The 20954-nt window shown below is 46.0% G+C and overlaps 1 protein-coding gene across 2 annotated transcripts; it reads left to right on the forward strand.

The window, feature by feature from the left end:
- The first annotated feature begins 14144 nt into the window (after positions 1-14144).
- LOC136542369 (DNA repair protein RAD16-like) lies at positions 14145-20646 on the forward strand. 2 transcript variants are annotated; one of them, XM_066534766.1, is made up of 15 exons: positions 14145-14347; positions 14433-15568; positions 16608-16730; positions 16804-16877; positions 17157-17217; positions 17308-17454; positions 17576-17661; positions 18175-18244; positions 18435-18563; positions 18697-18924; positions 19485-19589; positions 19666-19818; positions 19952-20040; positions 20144-20224; positions 20326-20646. In XM_066534766.1, the coding sequence occupies exons 1-15, from the start codon at positions 14311-14313 to the stop codon at positions 20396-20398; spliced, it is 2592 nt and encodes an 863-aa protein (XP_066390863.1). In that variant the 5' UTR covers positions 14145-14310; the 3' UTR covers positions 20399-20646. The 2 variants fall into 2 exon arrangements, with proteins under 2 accessions (XP_066390863.1, XP_066390864.1); XM_066534767.1 differs by having other exon boundaries at positions 14146-14323.
- The last annotated feature ends 308 nt before the right edge of the window (positions 20647-20954 follow it).

The following is a 20954-nucleotide window of genomic DNA, read 5'->3' on the forward strand; positions in this document are numbered from 1 at the left end:
ATCAAGACAAGACTTGGCTTTATGGACCGGTTGCAAGCGTGAAGGGCAAGTCGAAGGCTTTGGAGTGATGGACCACGTGGCGGTGAAGCTTGAGCAAGACTTGGCGCCGATGGACGATGGCAACGGTGAAGAGCAAGTAGAGTCAAGATCGATGAACCAATATGATCATGTGATGATATGAAGTGGATCATATCATTGTTGATCGTGTGGTGCATGTGTTGCATCGACATTGAAGGAGATGGAATGGAATACGCAAGGCAAAGGTATAACCTAGGGCATTTCATTCCACCGGTCATAGGTGTGTAGAGAAGTTTATGACCGGGTTTAGGATAGATGGCCGTACTATCAAGAGGGGCAAACTTGTTTGCATATCGGTCATCTAGTGCCACTCGAGTGATCTAACTTTGCATTGTCGCTAGGATCGAGTGGCGTGGCAAGTTGAGTGGCTAACATCCTTTGGGAAATGATTGTGAAAATGCTAACACACATACACATGGTGGTGTACACTTGGTGGTGTTGGCACATTTATAAAGGCGGTGGTGTTTGCAGGGTTGAGATGGGTTTGGGTCCCTCTCACCGAGCTTGCGAGGCGGGATTTGGCGCTTTTGGGAAAATGGAATGTCTATTTTCTATTGCGCCGGATGCAAATTCTTATGGTTAGCACACTTGAGCAAGGGTGAAGAGAATGGAGAAGATGCTGGCGTCGGTCAACTAACCAGACGCTAGATCTGAATGCACCGGACGCTGGCAGGCTGCGTCCGGTCGCACTGACGTGGAGTGTAGCAGTAGCTAGAATGTGACCGGACGCTGGCTGCGTCCGATCACGTTCGACCAGACGCGTCCGGTCATGCTCGGGAGCTTACTGGAAACGACCGGATGCTGGGGGTTCAGCGTCCGGTCAGTTGAAGCTACTGCGTCTGGTCAAGTCAGTGACCATTGGAACCGGGACATGTGGCCGTCTGCGGGCGACCGGACGCTAAGGTCCAGCGTTCGGTCAACACGACCGGAGCGTCCGGTCGGCCCGACCGTTGCCCAGTGAAGGGGTAACGGCTAGTTTAGCCCTTGGGGCTATAAATAGAAGTGGCCCTCGGCCATGGCTGGTGCTGAGCACCTCAAGGGACTTAGTGCCCATGCTTGTGAGTGCTTGGGAGCCCTCCATCACACACATACTTGATAGTGATCATTCGATTGTGTGAGTGAGCGATTCTAGTGCGATTGCATCATGAGGTTGCATCGAGTGGCACTAGGTGATCGAGTTGCAAGCCGGTGGTGCTTGTTACTCTTGGAGGTTGCCACCTCCTAGATGGCTTGGTGGTGGTCTCCGTCGAAGCGCGCAAGAAGCTTGTGCGGCGCTCCGGAGAAGTGCTTATAAGGGGCATTGTGCTCGCCCCGCGGGAGCCGCGAAGAGCAACTCTAGTAAAGCGTGTCATTGAGCTACCCTCACTCAAGGGGTAGGTTCTTACGGCGCCCGACGTGCGGGCTTAGCGGGTGATGCTAATTAGCCGTCGAACCACCAAGTGAGCGGTCGACACAACGGGGACTAGCGTGTTGGCAAACACGTGAACCTTGGGAGAAAAATCATCGTGTCAACCTTATTCTTCCCGTTGGTTTGCATCCTCATTACACAAGCTTGCAATTACTTTTATATATATTAAGCTTGTGTAGTTGCTCTTATAATTAGATAGCTTGTGTAGCTTGCTAATTACCTTCTTGCTTGTGTAGCATAGAAGTAGCTCCCTTGCGTGGCTAATTTGGTTTTAGTAATCTTGTTAGTCACATTGCTTAGTTTGTGTAGCTAAGTGTGGGGGATATACCCCCGGGTACCACAAGATGGTACATGGGCCGCACCATCCGAGGTGGCCTGGCCCGTAAGATCAAGGCGTGCATAGCAAGATTACAAGTTGTACTATATATTGTAATAGTACCAAATAGGATACTTTACTTGTAACCCTCCTCCTCCAGAGTATATAAGGAGAGGCAGGGGTCCCCCTCAGGGACAGATCATACAGTATACATCTCAATACAATACACCAAAGACACACGACGTAGGGTATTACGTCGATCAGACGGCCCGAACCTGTCTAAATCGCTGTCTCTGCGCCTTGTGTCACCATCTGGTTCCAGATCACGCGCACCGTCTGCCGATAATCTACTACCTTGGGCATACCCCTAGGTAGACTGCCGACCATATTTCGTCGACAGTGGCGCGCCAGGTAGGGGATGTGCGTGCTGATCCCTGGCGAACCAGATGGGATCTCACGACCAACGTCGTTTGCGGCAACTCATCTTGCCGCGACGGCCTCCTTCAACAACATCTACAACAAATCAGCGGCGGCGTTTAACATCGTGCGCGGCAACCGTCATCAAATCCATCTACAAGTCGGAGCTTGTCTGGTGGTTGACGAAATCATCGCCCGATTGAGCACGTGGGGATTGATCGGTTCAGCATGGTTGCCAGATGGGATCTCAAAATCAACATCAACATCATCTGTGACGACCTGACGCTACGGCGCAACTTGTTGCGAATTCGTGGCAGCAAGTTTTGATACGTGAAGTCAAGCAACGGATCCTGTTCAGCGCACACGGCTCCACGGCACGGATCTTGGCGACTGCACGCGGCGGCCAGCAAGGACTTGACGTCCCACGGCGACATCCTCCAGCAACGAGGAATAACGCCACCATGGGACCCCATGGATCTAGGATCGGCACAGTGCCCGCCGGCTCTCCAGCGTCGAATCAATCTCCGAATCAATTTCGTGCACGTGCTGAGGATTCGTGTATGTGCTGACTGGGTACTAGCGCATCGGCACCGTGTACAATTGTGCACCTACGTACTATAGCAAGCTAGCAAGAGGAAGGCATGCATGATTTACGCAAGCAACGTGTCCGATGTACACCGCCATGCAAGTTACCAAGACTTGCCTGTACACATGCGTCCATGTATGGGGAAGGAAGGCTGCGCGTGTTAATGAAGCAGATCGACGACATGTCTTCGTACGCGGACCGACACCGCCAATCTCCAACCACATCGACCACGGACCACGTCGACCACGTCTCGAGCGGCTCCGCCGAGCTCCGACCACCAGACCACGTCGCAATAATGATCGCCGCGAAGAACGGCGCTACGACAACCGCGACCATCGTCATGACGACAAGTCGGAAAGCTCGAGGACCGGACAACTTTGTCGCCAACAACACGTCAAGCCATCTCTCGAACATCGCAACACACCGACTACACCCACCGGTCGTCAATAAAGCTAAGTATTATTTTTAATTGAAAATTTCTTCGATCATCGTACACCTCTGCCGACCACCCTTAGGGTGCGCTCCGCGTCGAATTTTCTCCATACATACAGTCCAAAACATGTATAAGTTTTTACAACGGTTCACCGATACGTTTTCCTTCCTGCTTGAGAATCCCAGAGCCGGCACTGTCTCCGGCTCCACCCCACGCGTGCATGAGAGTCCGCCCTCTGCGCTACGGGTAGTCGGTAGTCGCTCCCTGGTAACACTGGCACTCTACGCGCGGCAGCGTTCCGTACCTCGTGCTACGAGATGTTAGTCAGCCCAGGGCTGGCGCATTCTTCAGGACAGGTTAATACATCGCACTACGCCTCTACATAACAAAAGGGCTAAAAACAGCTAATGTTATTTTTCGAATATTACACCAAGTGTAATTCATCGCCAACCGAACACCAAGTGTTTACTTCACCTCCTATAGAGAGGTCAATATATTTCGTACACCATCATGTATTACCGCTCTCGGTGTTTATTTTTCAGGAACACAGTTCGATCAGTGAGCTCATGCTTCAGGGTTCGCCAAGACCACTACGGTGCTCGAGGACTCTGGCCAGACCACGCTCGTGCTCGGGGACTCTGGCCAGACCACGCTCGTGCTCGGGGACTCGCCAGACCACTCCGCGCTCTGGGACTTCTCGCCAGACCACTCCGAGCTCCGACCACGTCGACCACATCTTGAGCAGCTCCGCTGAGCTCCGACCATGTCTCGGGGACTTTGTCGGTCGCTCCTTGACCTGTGCTCGGGGACTGCCTCGACCACGGCTCGGGGACTTTGTCGCTCGCTCCTCGACTTGTGCTCGGGGACTGCCTGCCTCGATCACTCTCCGACCACGGCTCAGGGACTTCATCGCTCGCTCCTCGACCTATGCTCGGGGACTGCCTCGACCACTCTCCAACCACGGCTCAGGGACTTTGCGTCTCAACTACATGCAACTGGCGACTCGCATACAGTTGGGATATTCTTTCTCGTTTAGACCTTGCTACAAGGCTAATACCTCGCCTTCCAGCAAGCTCGGGGACTACATCGGTACGATGCACCTGCCGGTGCATCTCGTATCGCTGGTACGACGATTGGATTCTCAACTTAACTGGGAATTCTTTTTAGACCTTGGCACCACGTGCCTACGTCACCTACTACCAGGCTCGGGGACTAAGTGGGCACACTTCACCTTGCGGTGAATGTGCTTGTTTTTCGACCACTACGCCTCTGATGATCAAAGATGCTACGCTTCAAGACGCATTTACATTTCTTTTCAGAAATACAAGTGGGCACACTTCCTGGGACGGAAATCTATTTCTTTTTTCTTAAGAGCACCATACATTCTTCGTACAACCTCCTTCTCCGGCGACAACGGTGGTCGGAGATGTCAAGAACTCAAGCCTCACTGTTCGGAGAAGGTTGAAATGGCGTGTCGCATCAGAATACATGGCGCTCGGGGACTAGCTGTGGGGGATATACCCCCGGGTACCACAAGATGGTACATGGGCCGCACCATCTGAGGTGGCCTGGCCCGTAAGATCAAGGCGTGCATAGCAAGATTACAAGTTGTACTATATATTGTAATAGTACCAAATAGGATACTTTACTTGTAACCCTCCTCCTCCAGAGTATATAAGGAGAGGCAGGGGTCCCCCTCAGGGACAGATCATACAGTATACATCTCAATACAATACACCAAAGACACAGGACGTAGGGTATTACGTCGATCAGACGGCCCGAACCTGTCTAAATCGCTGTCTCTGCGCCTTGTGTCACCATCTGGTTCCAGATCACGCGCACCGTCTGCCGATAATCTACTACCTTGGGCATACCCCTAGGTAGACTGCCGACCATATTTCGTCGACACTAAGTATTTGCGCTCTCTAATTAGGCATTGGTTGCCTTATTATTGAGCATTGCTAGTGAGCATCATTAGCTTTGTGCTTTTGCTTACTAGCATGTGTAGGAGCTCCCTTGTCGCTTAAAGTACTAGTGGCCTAGGTTTGTGTAACCTTGCTCCTAGAATTGTTTAGGAGAGCTCTAGCTAGCCCGGCACCTTTGTTGCATAATTGTTATCTTTGCAAGGTGCTAGTGAACATATATAGTGGGGTATAGTCTTGGCTAGACCGATAGTTTTAATTCCGCATTTGTATCGGTTAGCTGACGCAATTAAGTTTTAGAAAAGACTATTCACCCCCCTCTAGTCGCCATCTCGACCCTTTACCGGGACAGGAGAGTGGTGGGTTAGTCCTACTTGTGCCTAGGGTACAAGCGGGGCATGTGTCTTCGGGGCACCCAGCTGGGCACATTGATTCGTGAATTGTCGGGTTATCCGGTACGGCTTGTCTGCAGTTTAGCACCGTAGTAAGAACTGAAAGTTGAAAGGAGAAGAAATGGAACTGATTGCTCAACTCTTGCTTAAAAGTAGAACAGGCTTATATAGATTAACTAGATGAAAACTTAATACGGCTGATGATAATAATGTATCAATAAGGACTCACTATTAGTATTGCTTTTTGCTAAAAGAGAACCAGCAAACCATAAAGCCTAGCATATTCCTTGGAGTCGGAAAAGTATTCCCACTATCGGATAAGTCTTGCGAGTATATTGTGTACTCAGGGTTTATTTACCCCTGTTGCAGGTGACGCTTGAGGAGTTCCTTGTGTAGAGGATCCATCTGGTGGGCTCAGACGAAATCCTCGTTATCTTATCGCTAGACGTTATCTTTTAATATTCTGCTGTTTATCATTCCGCACTCTGTATTTGGTATTGTAATAATGTACTTTTTAAGAAACTCTAATGTATGAGATAGACTTGTGTTGTAACTCGTTTTCATTATTGGATCCTTGGGAAAAATGTGGATATTTCGGGTTCTCCCTTGGGTGTGTCCGACGGATACCGCCCGCTGTAGCCTGCTTTCGGGGTGCTTAGTGTCTGGTGGAAGACGAGCGCCTCCGTAAATGTGCTATTTCGGGCAGTTCTGCCACACTCATGATCTTCGAAGGGTTGGCTATAACACCCCTAGTGTTACGAGCCTGCTTATCACCGAGATTTAGGTCCGAGAAGGATTAGCCTAACAAGTTTCTGGGTTTTAAAAATTTATAACGCACGTGAGGCGAAAAACAATTTCTATGAACAAGGATCAAACATAACTTGTATTTAGTACTTATATAAAAATTGAAGTACAAGTTTAGTAGATGGAAATGCAACTTTAACTTTTGGAAAATAGATGATGTTAACTAGTGTTTTGTGAGCTCAAAAATCAAATTTAACATTAAGATAAGCTCTCTTCGTTAAGTTGGCAAACACTTGAACTATTGTGTAAAATACCATTTTTGGCAAATTATATTGAGCAAAATAGTTAAATGGTGCTTAAAAATTTTGCTCCTATGGGTTAGTATAAGGTATGGACTATTGCACGAAATACTTATTAGTAGCAGTTAATAGGGTTTAGGCCTTTTACAAATTATAATAAAAGTGTTAATGGTTGTTAGTTTGAATTGATCCCTACCTTTTCTAAGTATGGAAAAAGTAGTAAGACAATGCTATCTTGACATTTAAATTCTAGCTAAAATGTTTAAACACTAGCTATAGGTTTTGGTATTGTTGATTGCATCAAAGTGAGTACTTTAGCATGGCAAAGTCCACGGATGAGTTGGAGTTGTCGTGGCATCGTAGAAATTGCTCTACCTTTGTTTGAACGCGCTGTCAATCTTGTTTCAGGCTTCGGTCTTGATCTGGTGCTCAACGCAATGAGCTCCTATTGGCACCTCTCTATCTCCCTCGATGCTCACTCTCTAGGCAGGCTCATTGCTCGGACAAGAAGCACTTAGTGCCTACTAGAATCTTGAACTCTTGTTTTAATCTCAACTGGGCTCTAAGCGGTTGGTTTTGATGCTTTAAAATTCATGCTTTGCATGTGGTTCGATCATTTGGGCCCAGGGACGTGATCATCACGTTTGATGTTGCACCGTCATGGGCTACCTGCATCGCTAGTGGCCACTGCTACCACGCGTTGTGCCGCACGTTGGCTGGCATACTCTGTGGCTGTGACCGCTGTCTCGCTGACCAGTCATGTGGCGTCGGCTGCCCGCTGGGCTAGGCGTGGCCGTAGCCTCTCTCCACCATGCACAGGACACTACCAACCGTGGCGCTGTCCAAGCGCACCTACAGTGTTGCGCCTTGTCCTCTTGGTGTTTTGGTTACTACAACGCTCGCCCTCAGCCATACAACCCACCTACCAAGCCCGAGCTCGACGTCCTACGTAGTTTATTGCATCGCGATGCCATGCTGCTGCGTGCGCGTGGCCACATGTGGGCACACCTTCAATGGATCTATCAAAGCGCTAACCGATGCACCGCTTATCCTTCGTTCAAGCGGTCATATCCTCATGCCGTAGTGCCTCATCGGTCGTCGTTGAGCCATCTCTACTGGGGCTGCTTCCCACGATGTGGTGGTGGTAGTGCATCACTCTCCCTCTCCCTTTTCTTAATCACTAGCCCAAGGCTTCCCAGCCCAATTCCTCGCACCGATGAGTAGCTTAGCAAGTTAGCTAGGTGTCGCATTCTCATTGAGCCTAGTCGTGGTCTGTCAATGACCAATTTTGGTTTCTCCTCACTACCGGTCATGTGTGTCGTCGTGACCAGAGGATTGGGGGTAAGGCTTGTAGGAGTGGTAACAATTCAATTGCTCATAACCCTAAGTTCACCTTGACTCCCTCTATCCGTTGCTCATGTTATTTTGGCAGGGTGCTCATTGTCGGTGAGGTGACACGTCGGTGTCCATCGTAGAGCGCCGCCACCTCGCTCGGTCGCACGTGGCCAGACCATCACAACGCTCCCCTGCTTCAACCATCAGTAGGGCATACCCCACAGTGAGCCACTGATGCTTATCTGCCACTTCTACTCTGTCGAGCGTACGTAGGCTCACCGGAACAGTTGCGCCACAGCCGCGGATAACCGCTCGCCGCTGCAACCCACAACAGTGCGCCTTTGAGTCCCTAACAGCCATCTATCCTTGTGCGGTTAGCTGTAGATGGTAGTCGGGCCCTTAATTCTATTGTAGATAGCCTAGTTTGCCTGGCCTAACCGCCTTGTGCTGTCGGCCGTAGCGCCGACGCGCGCGGGGATTCTTAGGACCTCCCCGTGGTAAATGTGAAAAATATCCAAGGGTATAGTTACAAGATTACTGATGATAGGAATAGTGCTTATAGTAGTTATGTTATTATCTAAAAGCACACGGGCTTTTCTGCAAAGCCGTCGTCGCCGGCGGGAGCCTCGGCCTTGGGCCACACTGGGCTGCTGGGCCTGAGGGGGTTGCCGCCGCCCTTTTCTTTTTTCTAATGCAATTTTAATTTAGTTTCTAAGGTAAACTTGTAAATTCAGTATAAAATTGTGTAATGAACAAAAAATCGTGAAACCATTTTGTTAGGTTCCTAAAATCATGATCTATCTGCTAGTATATTTTGTTTATATAGTTTTATAATATTTTTAGGAGTTATATAATTAATTTGAGATGCTTAATATTGTAAGATATAAACTTAAAGGAATTTTTGTGATAATGTTGGCTCGGAAACTTTCACTATAAATTCATAACATTATTAGGTGTTCACTATAATTTTTGTAGCTCCATAATAATTAGTTTGCTAAGGTAGCTAAACCAGCCCTAGTTCAAAAATATATGTTTAATCAATAAAATGTCGAAACACCTTAGGATTTTAGAACTAAAACATTTTTATGGAGACAAAGTCTTACTTGACGATGTGGTTACGTAGACCAGTACGTTACCCATTAAATCTAGCTCATTAGCTTCTAGAGCGTAATCGTATATTTAAGAGTTGCAGTTACTGTTGATTAATTGCATCTCTGCGTTGTATCCACGTATACCATAATAGGAACAATGATGGATCATGGAGTCGACTGAAGTAGCGGAAAAGAGGATGCCTTGATGATCATGTCACTATAATGGAATGCTAACTTTTGGTTATATCTTACCCAGGCAAGCCCCAGTACATAACCCCTATTATTCTGCACTTTATTTTATGCTTATGCATTAAGTTTTTAGAAGTTAAATGAAACCCACTTGCATGTCAGGATTGTGTAGATTGCTATACTATAGGACCCGATAGAAGTTGAGTGATTATCTGTCACTCGTGAGAGATAAAAAATATATTATTATTGTTATTACATTACCACCATATGGAATATGTATGAATGTTAATTGGAGACTAGGCAGAATGTTACTTTGGATCTGAACTTGGTAAGGCATTCGAGCGAGGCTCGGATTGCACTTGTTACGCTTGTGTCGATTGAGGACCGTCCGATGTTATGGATGGTAGTTAGGTCATAGAGTTATTATACTGAGCACATAATTGCTTATGGGAGCAGGAAGGCTCGTTACACTCTCATTGTGAGTTCTGGCTCTTTCCGGACCGACTGATTATAGGTAGGGAAAGGTGGAGGTCTAAGCACCATACTAAGACCAGGTCTCAAGTGTAGGGGATTAGAGTCCATGTTTGGACGGGGACCTAGACCCCGTGATAGGAGTGGAATGGGTTGGTCTTGTTTGCGTCTGGGGTATAAACAGGGTATGTGTTTCGGGGTACTTAACTGGGATACATTGGTTCATGAATCATCATTTGTATAAGACGGTACGACTTGGCTATGGTCTAGCACCGTAGTAAGAACTGGAATACGAAAGATGGTAAAATAGTTCTGATTGCTCACCACCTGCTTGAAAGTAGCATATGTGCTTACATAGAATGGTTAGTTAATGAACTAATGATGACTGCTAATAAAATTGACTATAAGGACACATGTTTAGTAATGCTTCCGTAGATGCAATAACCCACAAGCCAAATAAGCCTTGCATATCCTTGGAGTCTTTTGTTTTCCCCGTATTGGGTAAGTCTTGCTGAGTACAATTGAGTACTCAGGGTTTATTTTCTCCCTGCCAGCGGTGATCGGAGGATACGTAGATCTGACTCTTGTGTGTGGAAACCTCCTGGTGGGCTCAGAGAAGATTCCTTTCTCGCTACGACCATAGTGTTTATATATAACCCTCACTAAAGATTTTTATAAGAAAAAAAGAGGCAAAATCTGCTAGCATCTCTTGTATAAAAATGTCCACTATATAAAGGCTCCACCATGTCATTAAATTAATCTTGCTTCCTCTGTAACTCCGATAACATTGTTATATTCCGCTGTTATAATCAATTGCTGTAATATTCTATTACTGTGATAAAGTGATGTAAGAAATAACTTAAGAATGTTGTAAACTTTATTCTCTCATTTATGATCCTGATAGAAAAATATGGATTTTTAGTTCTCTCTTGGGGTGTGCTCGACGGAACTACGTAGTTTAGTGTCATTTCTTGATTACTTAGTGTCTAATGGAAGACGAGTACTCATAGAAGGCATTAGATTAGGCCATCATGCCACATCAGCAATCTACGACTCCAAGCGCCGCCATAAACTTGCGCGCCGTGAGGTCTATATGGCCGAGCCAGCCGCGCCTTCCTTCCTCCGATGGTCGGAGTCCATCACAACCTTTGATCAGATCGACCACCCAGAAAGCGTCCCACAGCCGGGAAGATATCCGCTCGTGGTCGACCCGATCATCAGCACGAAGTGGCTCACCAAGGTGCTAATGGATGGAGACAGCGGCCTTAACATCATGTACGCTGAAACACTTGATGCCATGGGCATCGATCGATCGCGCATCCGACCGACCGGGGCGCATTTCCACTGCATCGTGCTTGGAAAGCAGGTCGTGCCACTTGGGCAGATCAATCTACCCGTCACCTTCAGGAATCTGATTAATTATAGGACGGAGACCCTTACCTTCAAGGTGGTCGGGTTCCATGGGACCTACCACATCATTCTAGGACGTTCATGCTACGCGAAGTTTATGGTCGTCCCAACCACACCTATATGAAGTTGAAGATGCCAGGTCCATATGAGGTCATCACCATCGACACCTCCTTCCAGCGTATCTATGAGTGCGAGGTCGAGTGTTACGAACACGTCACGTCAATTGTCACCTCCAAAGAGCTGGCGGACATCAGGGAGGAGGTCGTCGAAGAAGTGCCCAATCCCAAGTGGTCGACCGGGTCTTTCAAGCCTGTAGAGGGCGCCAAGAAGGTCTTCATAGACCCTAGTGGCTCCAAGGGCAAAGTGGTGCGCATCGGCACCACGCTTTTCTCCAAATAGGAAAGCACGCTCACTGACTTCCTCCACGCCAATAGAGATATCTTTGCGTGGAGACCCTCAGACATGCTAGCATTCTGAGAGAAGTCACGGTATAATATTTTTCTCTCCCAATAAATCAACCGTACAAATCAGCACAAACGACTTTACGAGCAGCCGAACAGAGCCTACAATTTAGCTGCAATAGTCTATTACTGATTCAAACAAATGTGCAATAGTCTAGACTTCTGATTATGTTTGGTCTGAATTCAAAATGGTTCCTGATTAATTAGGACAGTTTAATTATTAACCGAAACTCGTATCTGAATTGTGTCAGTGCAATGCCGATCTTATGATTATTCATTGGATTCAGTTTGAGTTGCTGGCCTGCAAAAGCATCTGGGTTATCAGATATATACACACTTGAAAATGCCTTGAGCAGGCAGGCATCGACATGTACAGGCCAATGCATTTTTTTTTCAGAAGAATCAAACTCGTAGAATTTAACAATTATTAGTTATCTGTAATTACGGACTGTGGCCGTGCTATGAAAAAGCGATGCGCTGTTTATACTCAGTATGTTCGCTTGTTGGTTTCAGCCAGCCCAAATCAACCAACCAACAGTGTTTTTCTCTCATAACAAACCAGCACCAGTTAGCCCAAACCAGTCCAGAAAACAACCAGCGAACAGGATGACTGTAGGTGACAAGAATCTGCGAGCTTTGGCAACGGAGGATGCGTGGATGGAGACTTTGTACTGTAGGTGACAAGAATCTGCGAGCTTTGAATGCATCATTGCGCGCCTTCTGCTGGTGGACTTCAGGCCATGTTTAGATTGCCTCCAAATACCAAGTTTTTTCACTCTTTCTTCATCACATTAATTTTTGGACATATGTATGGAGCATTAAATGTAGGTAAAAAAATAACTAATTACATAGTTTAGTTGTAAATCACGAGATGAATCTTTTGAGCCTAGTTAGTCCATAATCGGACAAAGTTTATCAAATACAAACGAAACGTGCTACAGTGTCCAGATTGCAAAAATTTGCAATCTAAACAAGGCCTCAGTTCGTTAATTCTGGCCCCGTTAGCTTCGCTGAAAAAACAGATCAAAACACTATTTCAATTGATTTTTTGTGAGAGAAAAATACTATTTTAATTGAAAAAACAAGCTGAAAAGGATGGATTATAAGAGAAGCGAACATGACCACTACACATACACGCCCTGTTCGCTTAGCTGATAAGCCGTACTTTTTTAGCCAACGAACAATATTTTTCTCTTACAATAAATCAGCCAACAGTACTTTCAGCCATGACTTATCAACCAAGAGAACATGTTGGGAAGAATTTCTATTGCTAGTAGTTTCTGACAGCAATTCCAAGTCCTATTATCTCCTATGCTTGATTCAAATATTTGACATAGCAAAGAAAGGGTACAACCTGAATATTTGGACTTCTGAATACTAGGATCACAAGCTTGTTGAGAAGTAGACACATATGAACCACATGATCAGATAGGGATTACTCATATTCTGACTTATTCATTGAATCCATGATCTTGTCAGCAAAAAATTCTGATTACTACTAACTGTTTGCTAATTGTTTTGGACTCAGGTGTTAATAGCGGGCTGAGTTGGCGGGGTTAATTTTTAAGTGGATTTCAGATTTTGGAACTGTTTGTAAATGGATTTAAAAGGTATAAGTGATGTTTTTAGTGCTTTTTTGTATGTACCTTGCAATTATTTTAATTACTTAATTAAATAAATGATTCTGATTTTAGATGGTCAGTCTGAAGCAAATTTATGTGGTGTAGATGAGGCTCTGCCAAGTATTATAGTGATCCTTTCATCACTAAGTTATTTTTTCTTATTATTGAATCTTCATCAATTGTAGTTTCTGGTTTTTTTTTCCCCTTAAGTAGTCCTGATCTAAAGCAGTGATTAAAAACACATATAAAATATTGATAGCTAGAACACCAATGTCATTTTTTATAGATGTCACCGTAGCGTTAGCACAGGTAATATACTAGTTATTAAGTTGGTATTCTCACGGAACCTCAAGTTCACTAATACGACATAAATGATTCATCGAAGATCAAACATAACAAAATAGGTTCATCTAACACGACATAAATAGTTCATCAAACGTAACATAAATGATTCATCTAGCATGACATAAATGGTTCATCTAATTATTCTTCCGTTCATCACACCACCTCTTCAACCAAGCAAGCCTCCTGTTCTAAGGCCCTGTTTGTCTCCGCGAGATCTTATGGAAATTGCAATTATATACTTTCTCCGTTCTAATTATAAGTCACTTAATTTTTTTTTTATATCTATTTTGTTATGCATAGATATAATAATATGTCTGGATATATAGCAAAATGGATGGGCTAAAAAATCAAAGCGATTTATAATTTGAAACGGAAAGAGCATAAAATATAATTACAAGTACAAAATTATACAAGTATAAACAAACAGATAGATCGTGCAACGAAGGAAGCTTTGTGTAGCATATAAACTGACGAACGTGTATCCCAAGTCCTGAATGGCCGGCTCTAAACCGAAGGAGCATACCGTATACGCTGCCATAGGCCACTGCCCATCCGCACCTGTCGCCTCCGCCCCACCGGGCCTCCTTCCGCAGCACACTTCCCCGCTGACCCGGATGGAAGCGGGCTCCTTCCCCGGCAAGTTCCCGCCACGGCCGAAAGCCCGAAACCTCCTAACTACTAACAAATCCGCACCCCAAATCCCCCAAATCACCCTTCCATTCACAGTCGCTAACCACTCCCCCCACCAGGCCGCCCCTCCTTTCCTCACGGGCCGCCGCCTTCGCGCCGCCATGCCGCGCCGAGGTAGGAGTAGGAACCCCTCCTCCGGTGAATCGCCGCCTAACCTGAAATCCCCGTCGCTAACCTAATCTCATCCGCCGGAACCCTAACCCTCGTCTCTCATCCTTTGCAGGATCCAGCAGCTGCCGCCGGCGCCGCCGCAACGAGGAGGACGAGGGCGACCTCCCCTCTGACGACACCTCCGACACCGACTTCGTCGCCGACTCTGGGGACGAGGCGGAGGAGGACGACGACGACAGCGACGACGAGGGGTTCGCGCCCGATGAGGACGCCCCGCCTGCGCCCGCGGTGCCCGAGACGGCCCTGCCGCCGCCGGTGCCCGCGATGGTGCCGCCGGTGCCGATCCGGATTAAGAATCTGGCTCCGAAAAGGAGGCGGGGCAAGAAGGCGAGGGACGACGCGCCGCCCCTGCCGTGGGAAGAGTGGGAAGTGGCCAACGACAGTTGGCTCGACGAGCTTGAAGCGGCCGATGGCGACGGGGATGGCGAGGCCACGGAAGCCGCACCGGCGGCCGTGCCGACCGCGGACCCGGCCCCGGAGGTGGTGCTCTCGCTGCTGCGCTTCCAGAAGGAGTGGCTCGCGTGGGCGCTCGCGCAGGAGGCATCCGTCTCGCGGGGCGGCATCCTCGCCGACGAGATGGGGATGGGGAAGACCATCCAGGCTATCTCGCTCGTCCTGACTGCGCGCCGTCTCCGCCCCCCGGACCACCACTCCTCGGCCTCCTCGTCCAACTCCTCGGTGGGCCGCCCGATGGTCGGGTGCACGCTGGTTGTCTGCCCGGTGGTGGCCGTCATCCAGTGGACTGAGGAGATCGAGCGCCACACTGAAAGTGGCAGCGTGCGTGTGCTCATCTACCACGGTGCCAAGCGTGGTACTCAGAAGTTCGATTTCAACAGCTATGACTTTGTTATCACCACCTACTCCACCATCGAGGTGGACTACCGGAAGCACATCATGCCACCCAAGATTCGGTGCCAATACTGCAGTAGATTGTTTTACCCCAACAAGATGAAGGTGCACTTGAAGTATCACTGTGGGCCTAATGCTATACGCACGGAAGCTCAGGCAAAGCAGCAGAGCAAGAAGTGGGACAGCAGCAAGGGAAAGTTGAGGGGGAAGAGAAGGGTTCATAAGAAGGGTGATGAGGCGAATATGGATTTTCAAGAATTGGCTGATGAATCGGGCAGCCAGTCGAGGGGCCAATCTCCCCTGCATTCTGTGCGGTGGGAGCGTATTATCCTGGATGAGGTGATTTATGTGCCTTTCATGCTGCATTTTGATGTTTCTAAGTCTAAGTGATAAAAAATTGTCATTGCAATTAGAAAACTACTCATGAAAGTAATAAAGAAACAGAATTCTGGAACAATTGTTTTCAATTGTTTCTTTGATTTATTCACTTCAATAAGGGTTGCTGATTAGTTGATTTAATTACCAGTTATCCATCCAGCTGTAGAATTTTAAGCTGGTTTTATACTTCTAAGGAAAACACAATGGTAATCTCCATGAAAATTTGATATCATAGATCAGGTCAGAAAATGCCATCTCCACTGTATTCACAAGCTATCTTCAACTTATCATTTGTATTATTATTAGGGGTTTCTGCTGCATAGGCAATACACTAAGGAGTTATTATTCAACTGCAATCGTTGCAAGCATATTGTAGGGCATGCTTGGATCCCTTTCTAGCATCTTGCCTAGCCTCGCCGGCAAGTTGGAGAAGTAGGCATGTTTTAGATTTTATTTGCTTGGGCGAGCCAATCTGGCTCTCCTGCGCTGTCCTTGCCAGTCCTGGCCATGTTCAGCATTTGCATACGAATGGTTGCTGCACCATGTAGATAGTGCAGATGAAGAAAATTTAGCACACAGTTATGCAACTGCATGTTGTGTAGTACATCTGGTGTTATTGAATATCCTTGTTATGCCAACATCTGTCCATACCGAGATGTAGAGCAGTAGTCTTGTGTCATACGTAACCATGCAAGGGATGTTATCCGTAGACTGGTGTCAGGTCTAACCATTCATATTTTTTCAAGCATTATGTTTTCCCTTGGTATGGTTTAGTAGTTTATGGAGATAATTGGTTAATTCTACTGGAAGTGAATATTTAGAAGCGGAAGGCCATGTACTCAATTAACACAAATAGTTAGATGTGGGAAACATACTGTGGTAACTCCAGCAACGCGTAATATTTTGATGTTTTTGGATGTGTGCATCGATGTTCTGGACTTAACAATTGGACATCTCAAGATCCTAATGCTTAATGAATTACTCTTTCTTTTTTGTGCAGGCTCACTTCATAAAAGATAGACGATCTAATACTGCACGGGCTGTTTTTGAATTGGAGTCAGAATACAAGTGGGCTCTGAGTGGGACACCTTTGCAGAACCGTGTTGGAGAACTTTACTCGCTTGTCTGTAACTGATACCTGAATAAACAAATATAATACCTTCTAGATTATGAATTCTTACATGCTGTTTTCTCAGATTCGGTTCTTGCAAATCTTCCCCTACTCAAACTATTTCTGCAAGGACTGTAGCTGTGAGATACTAGATACCAGGTAGGTGTGCGGTGCCTTACTGAAGCTCTTTCTGGTGAAGCTAACACCCATTCAATTATTTACCTTTGAAAAAGACAAATATAGTTTTCAGCTTAAGTAAACATGATTTGGCAGTAATATACAAGTTACAATAATCAAATAGTTTAGGAAGAAAGCACAAAACAAATGTTATTCCCTTGCAGTTATATCACATGGGCTATGAGCTCGCACCGTTCCATCATATCTTTATTTGTTCCTTTAGATTGAGGACCTGACCAGTGTACTTCCATTCTCCTGCAGTATGAAGAAACAATGCGACTGTGGTCACTCATCTGTTAGGCACTTTTGCTGGTGGAATAAGGTGGGGTACAGGGGCTGGTTTTGTCACTACAGTTTTGCACGTTTTTTATTTGTCGTGACAGAATGCTGACAGAAAGCCATTATTTGATAGTACATATCAACACCAATACAGTACGGGTCAACAACTTTTCAAGGCAAAAGAGCCATGACTCTTCTGAAGGAAAAAGTTCTGAAAGGCATAGTGTTAAGGCGCACAAAAAAAGGCCGAGCGGCAGATCTTGCTCTTCCACCAAAGATTGTGAGTGTGCAATTACTCACTTCTTCATGTGTGTAACATGAAGGGTGCAAACGCAATATTGCAATACCTTTTTTTCCCCTCATTTGCATACATTTTCAAGCAGTTAATTTTTACATGATAGGTGACATTGAGGCGGGACTCTTTTGATAAAAATGAAATGGAATTCTATGAAGCTTTGTATACTCAAAGTGTCACGCAATTTGATGCGTAAGTTCTCTTTTCCTACTTTTGCATTGGAATTACAGACTGGTCAGCAGATTTCTGTGGTGTAGTGACGATGCTCCTCCAAAAGTTAGATATTCAATTTGATCTGAGCAATGAACCCACTTTTCTAGCTACTATGTTCCAGCAGTTGGTATCAGTGTTCCATCGTTGCAAACAACTAATGTGGTAATGTCCCAGTGCCTCTTCCCACTTTTTCATAACCCATGGCAACATCACCATTCACCAAGATTATGTTTATGTCCTAGCAGAAGCAAGTATTATAGAAAATTCTTGTTAATTACTGTTTTTTCCATTTGAAGTGGAGCATGATTTTTTTTCTTCAGCAGATGACATTTGTTAAGCTGTTCTTTTCCTCCACTTGCTTTTCCGTGCAATAAAAAAAGGGCGTACCCAGTGCAGATGCGGGGTCTGGGGAAGGGCGGGCTTGGTGCAAGCGGTAGAGTCTTTTCCGTGCAATACTCAGAGATTTTTACCTTTGCGCCTTTTTATCTTCAGATATGTAGATGCTGGAACACTGATGAATAACTATGCTCATATCTTTGATCTTCTCACAAGGTTGAGACAGGTGAGCTATATAACATCTTTTTATGGATGCAGAAATATCCGTAGGCTCAGAATGCCCTATGTCCATCCGCCATATTAATGTAGATGGGGGGGGAAACAGGGGCATCCATTTGTTCATACTCATATAGAATACACCTGCAACTAATTTTCTTTGGGAATGTAACAGTTTGCTTGTCCTGACAAAACTGTAGGCTGTTGATCATCCTTATCTTGTAGCATATTCTAAGACAGCAGAACATCCTGAAGGAATGAAGAATGAAGGAAATGACACCATGGAAAGCCAATGTGGTATATGTCATAATTTGGCTGAAGATGTTGTGGTTAGTAATTTGCGCCTCCAAAATAATTGAGAATAATTAGTAAAGCCTTCATGATGCTTATTCTTGTTTTCCACGGCACAAGGTGGCTCAATCTTTCGCTGATTGATTTTATTTTATTTTATTTTTGGCCAAGGTTACCTCTTGTGATCATGCATTCTGCAAGACTTGTTTGATAGACTACTCTGCAGCTTTGGGGAATGTTTCATGTCCGTCCTGTTCAATACCTCTCACCGTGGACTTAACAGCACAAAATTCAGCTGGAAAGGTAACTCGAAGTGTCAAGGGTCGCAAATGCTCAGGAATATTGAGCAGACTACCGAGCCTTGTGGATTTTAAGACTAGTACAAAAATTGATGCCTTGGTAAGCCAGACTGTTGCTATAGTATCTTATTGTACTTCTTTGTGCCTAATTGTATTATGGTGCCATGTTTTTATGCACAGATTCAATGAAGAAAACTAAATACAGTTATATTTAGGCATAGTGAAAGCTGGAGCTATTTGAATATGTGTCTACATGTTCTATATGGACCCCAGCAAACCTAATGGAGATTGCACAAGCACAAGTACACGTGATTTCACACATTTGTGACAGTATATCAATGAAGGGACTAGTCCCACAACATGTGTTAGTTGTATATTTATGTTTCTTGGGAGTTTAGTCTATACAGCACATTATGGCTACATATACAACCTCAAACTCACTACGGACCATGTTACATTTTTTACTAATGCCATGGAACTTTTGAGACTTAATCTCCCTTGGATCTACTAGCTGTAAACCACAAGGTGCCTATTTGTTGCCTCATGGCTCACCACACCAGTAAAACGCAGCTGTTCTGTAGTGTATCAACTTATGAGTATTACATCATTAGTGGATGTGATCGGTTTACTTATCCCTGATCCTTTCTCCTTATTTTGCAGAGAGAGGAGATAAGAAACATGATTGAGCACGATGGTTCTGCCAAAGGGATTGTCTTCAGCCAGTTTACATCATTCTTGGATTTGATTCAGTTTTCCCTGGAGAAGGTAAGCATCGATAGTTTCTTTTTCTCAATGCGTCCTTGTCTGTGGAGAGTTCAACTAATTTACGATGATTTGGCAGTCTGGCATCAAGTGTGTCCAGTTGAATGGAGCCATGAACATTACTGAAAAAGGAAGAGCCATAGACACCTTCACCCATGATCCAGACTGCAGGATCTTCCTGATGAGCCTGAAAGCTGGCGGAGTCGCTCTGAATCTTACTGTAGCATCTCATGTGAGCTTAGCCAATCTTCTTTCTTTGCCAACTTACTTTTACACAGCAATAATTTCTTAAACTTGCAGTACACTCTACAGGGGAAACAGAGTTTACATTTCTGATAGTGGATTTATACCTTGCTGGATTATAGGTGTTCCTGATGGACCCTTGGTGGAATCCAGCAGTCGAGAGTCAAGCGCAGGATCGTATCCACCGAATCGGACAGTTCAAGCCAATCAAGTTGAGTAGAGCTCGCAATGCTGATTAGTGGAATCATTGGACATGTTTTCACTGGTGCAACACATCCCTCCTTTCTAACTACCTTACTGTTGTGGCTGGGCAGGAGCACTAGGTTTGTGATAGGGGACACGGTTGAAGAGCGCATACTGCAACTGCAAGAGAAGAAGCATCTGGTGTTTGAAGGGTAACAGCTGGACCTCTAATCCAGTAACGCGTACTACTAATATTTGAGTGTTACTATTGTCCTGTCAATGCTGATGCTGCCATGTCCTCTCTCTGCTGCAGCACCGTGGGCGACTCTCCGGATGCCATGTCGAAGCTTACAGAGGAGGACCTCAAGTTTCTTTTCCAGATCTAAATGCTGACAGATATGAACATGAGTAGGGCAGCGTATGCTAGGACTGGAGCGCTGACCTTTGGAAGTTGGAACCCTGAGGACGCCATCAATCGCCAGGACGGGGTCGGCGGTGCGTGGATCGGCTGTTGCCGTGCCTTTTGGATTTGATACTTTTGCAGTGTAACAATGGTAGCCGACTAGTGAGGCTTCCGTTGGAGCAGACGAGTAGCCCATTTTACCCGTATGGGAAAGAGCATGGTATTTTGGCATGTGTCTCTCTCTGTCTCTCTGCAGTGTGGCGTGGGCGTGCTGGTGGTGCGGTGGGGTGGATCGTGGGTGGTGTACTGGTGTTTCGCTCAGCAGTGAGCACCTGAGGCTGAGGCCCGACGCGTTCAATTGTTGCAGGCGGGCCCCCGCCCCCGTATCTCATCGGCCGGCAGATGGGTAGGGGAATTGTAGCAGCGTGGGAAGAGGCGGCAGTGACTGGACCATCCGTCTGAAATCTGAATGCCTTTGCACTTTGCAGGGCGGGCGGGTAACGATCACCGAATCGTTCGCTCTCTCTTCTGCTGAGACT

The sequence above is a fragment of the Miscanthus floridulus genome, chromosome 3 (assembly GCF_019320115.1).
Source record: "Miscanthus floridulus cultivar M001 chromosome 3, ASM1932011v1, whole genome shotgun sequence".
In the NCBI taxonomy this organism is placed as follows: domain Eukaryota; kingdom Viridiplantae; phylum Streptophyta; class Magnoliopsida; order Poales; family Poaceae; genus Miscanthus; species Miscanthus floridulus.

Bases quoted from the DNA above. Each gene is read 5' to 3' on its own strand.
- LOC136542369 (XM_066534766.1), top strand. From the start codon at position 14,311: ATGCCGCGCCGAGGTAGGAGTAGGAACCCCTCCTCCG. The intron at 17,218-17,307 runs GTGGGGTACAGG...ATTATTTGATAG, and splicing joins ACTTTTGCTGGTGGAATAAG to TACATATCAACACCAATACA. The intron at 18,925-19,484 runs GTAAGCCAGACT...CTTATTTTGCAG, and splicing joins GTACAAAAATTGATGCCTTG to AGAGAGGAGATAAGAAACAT.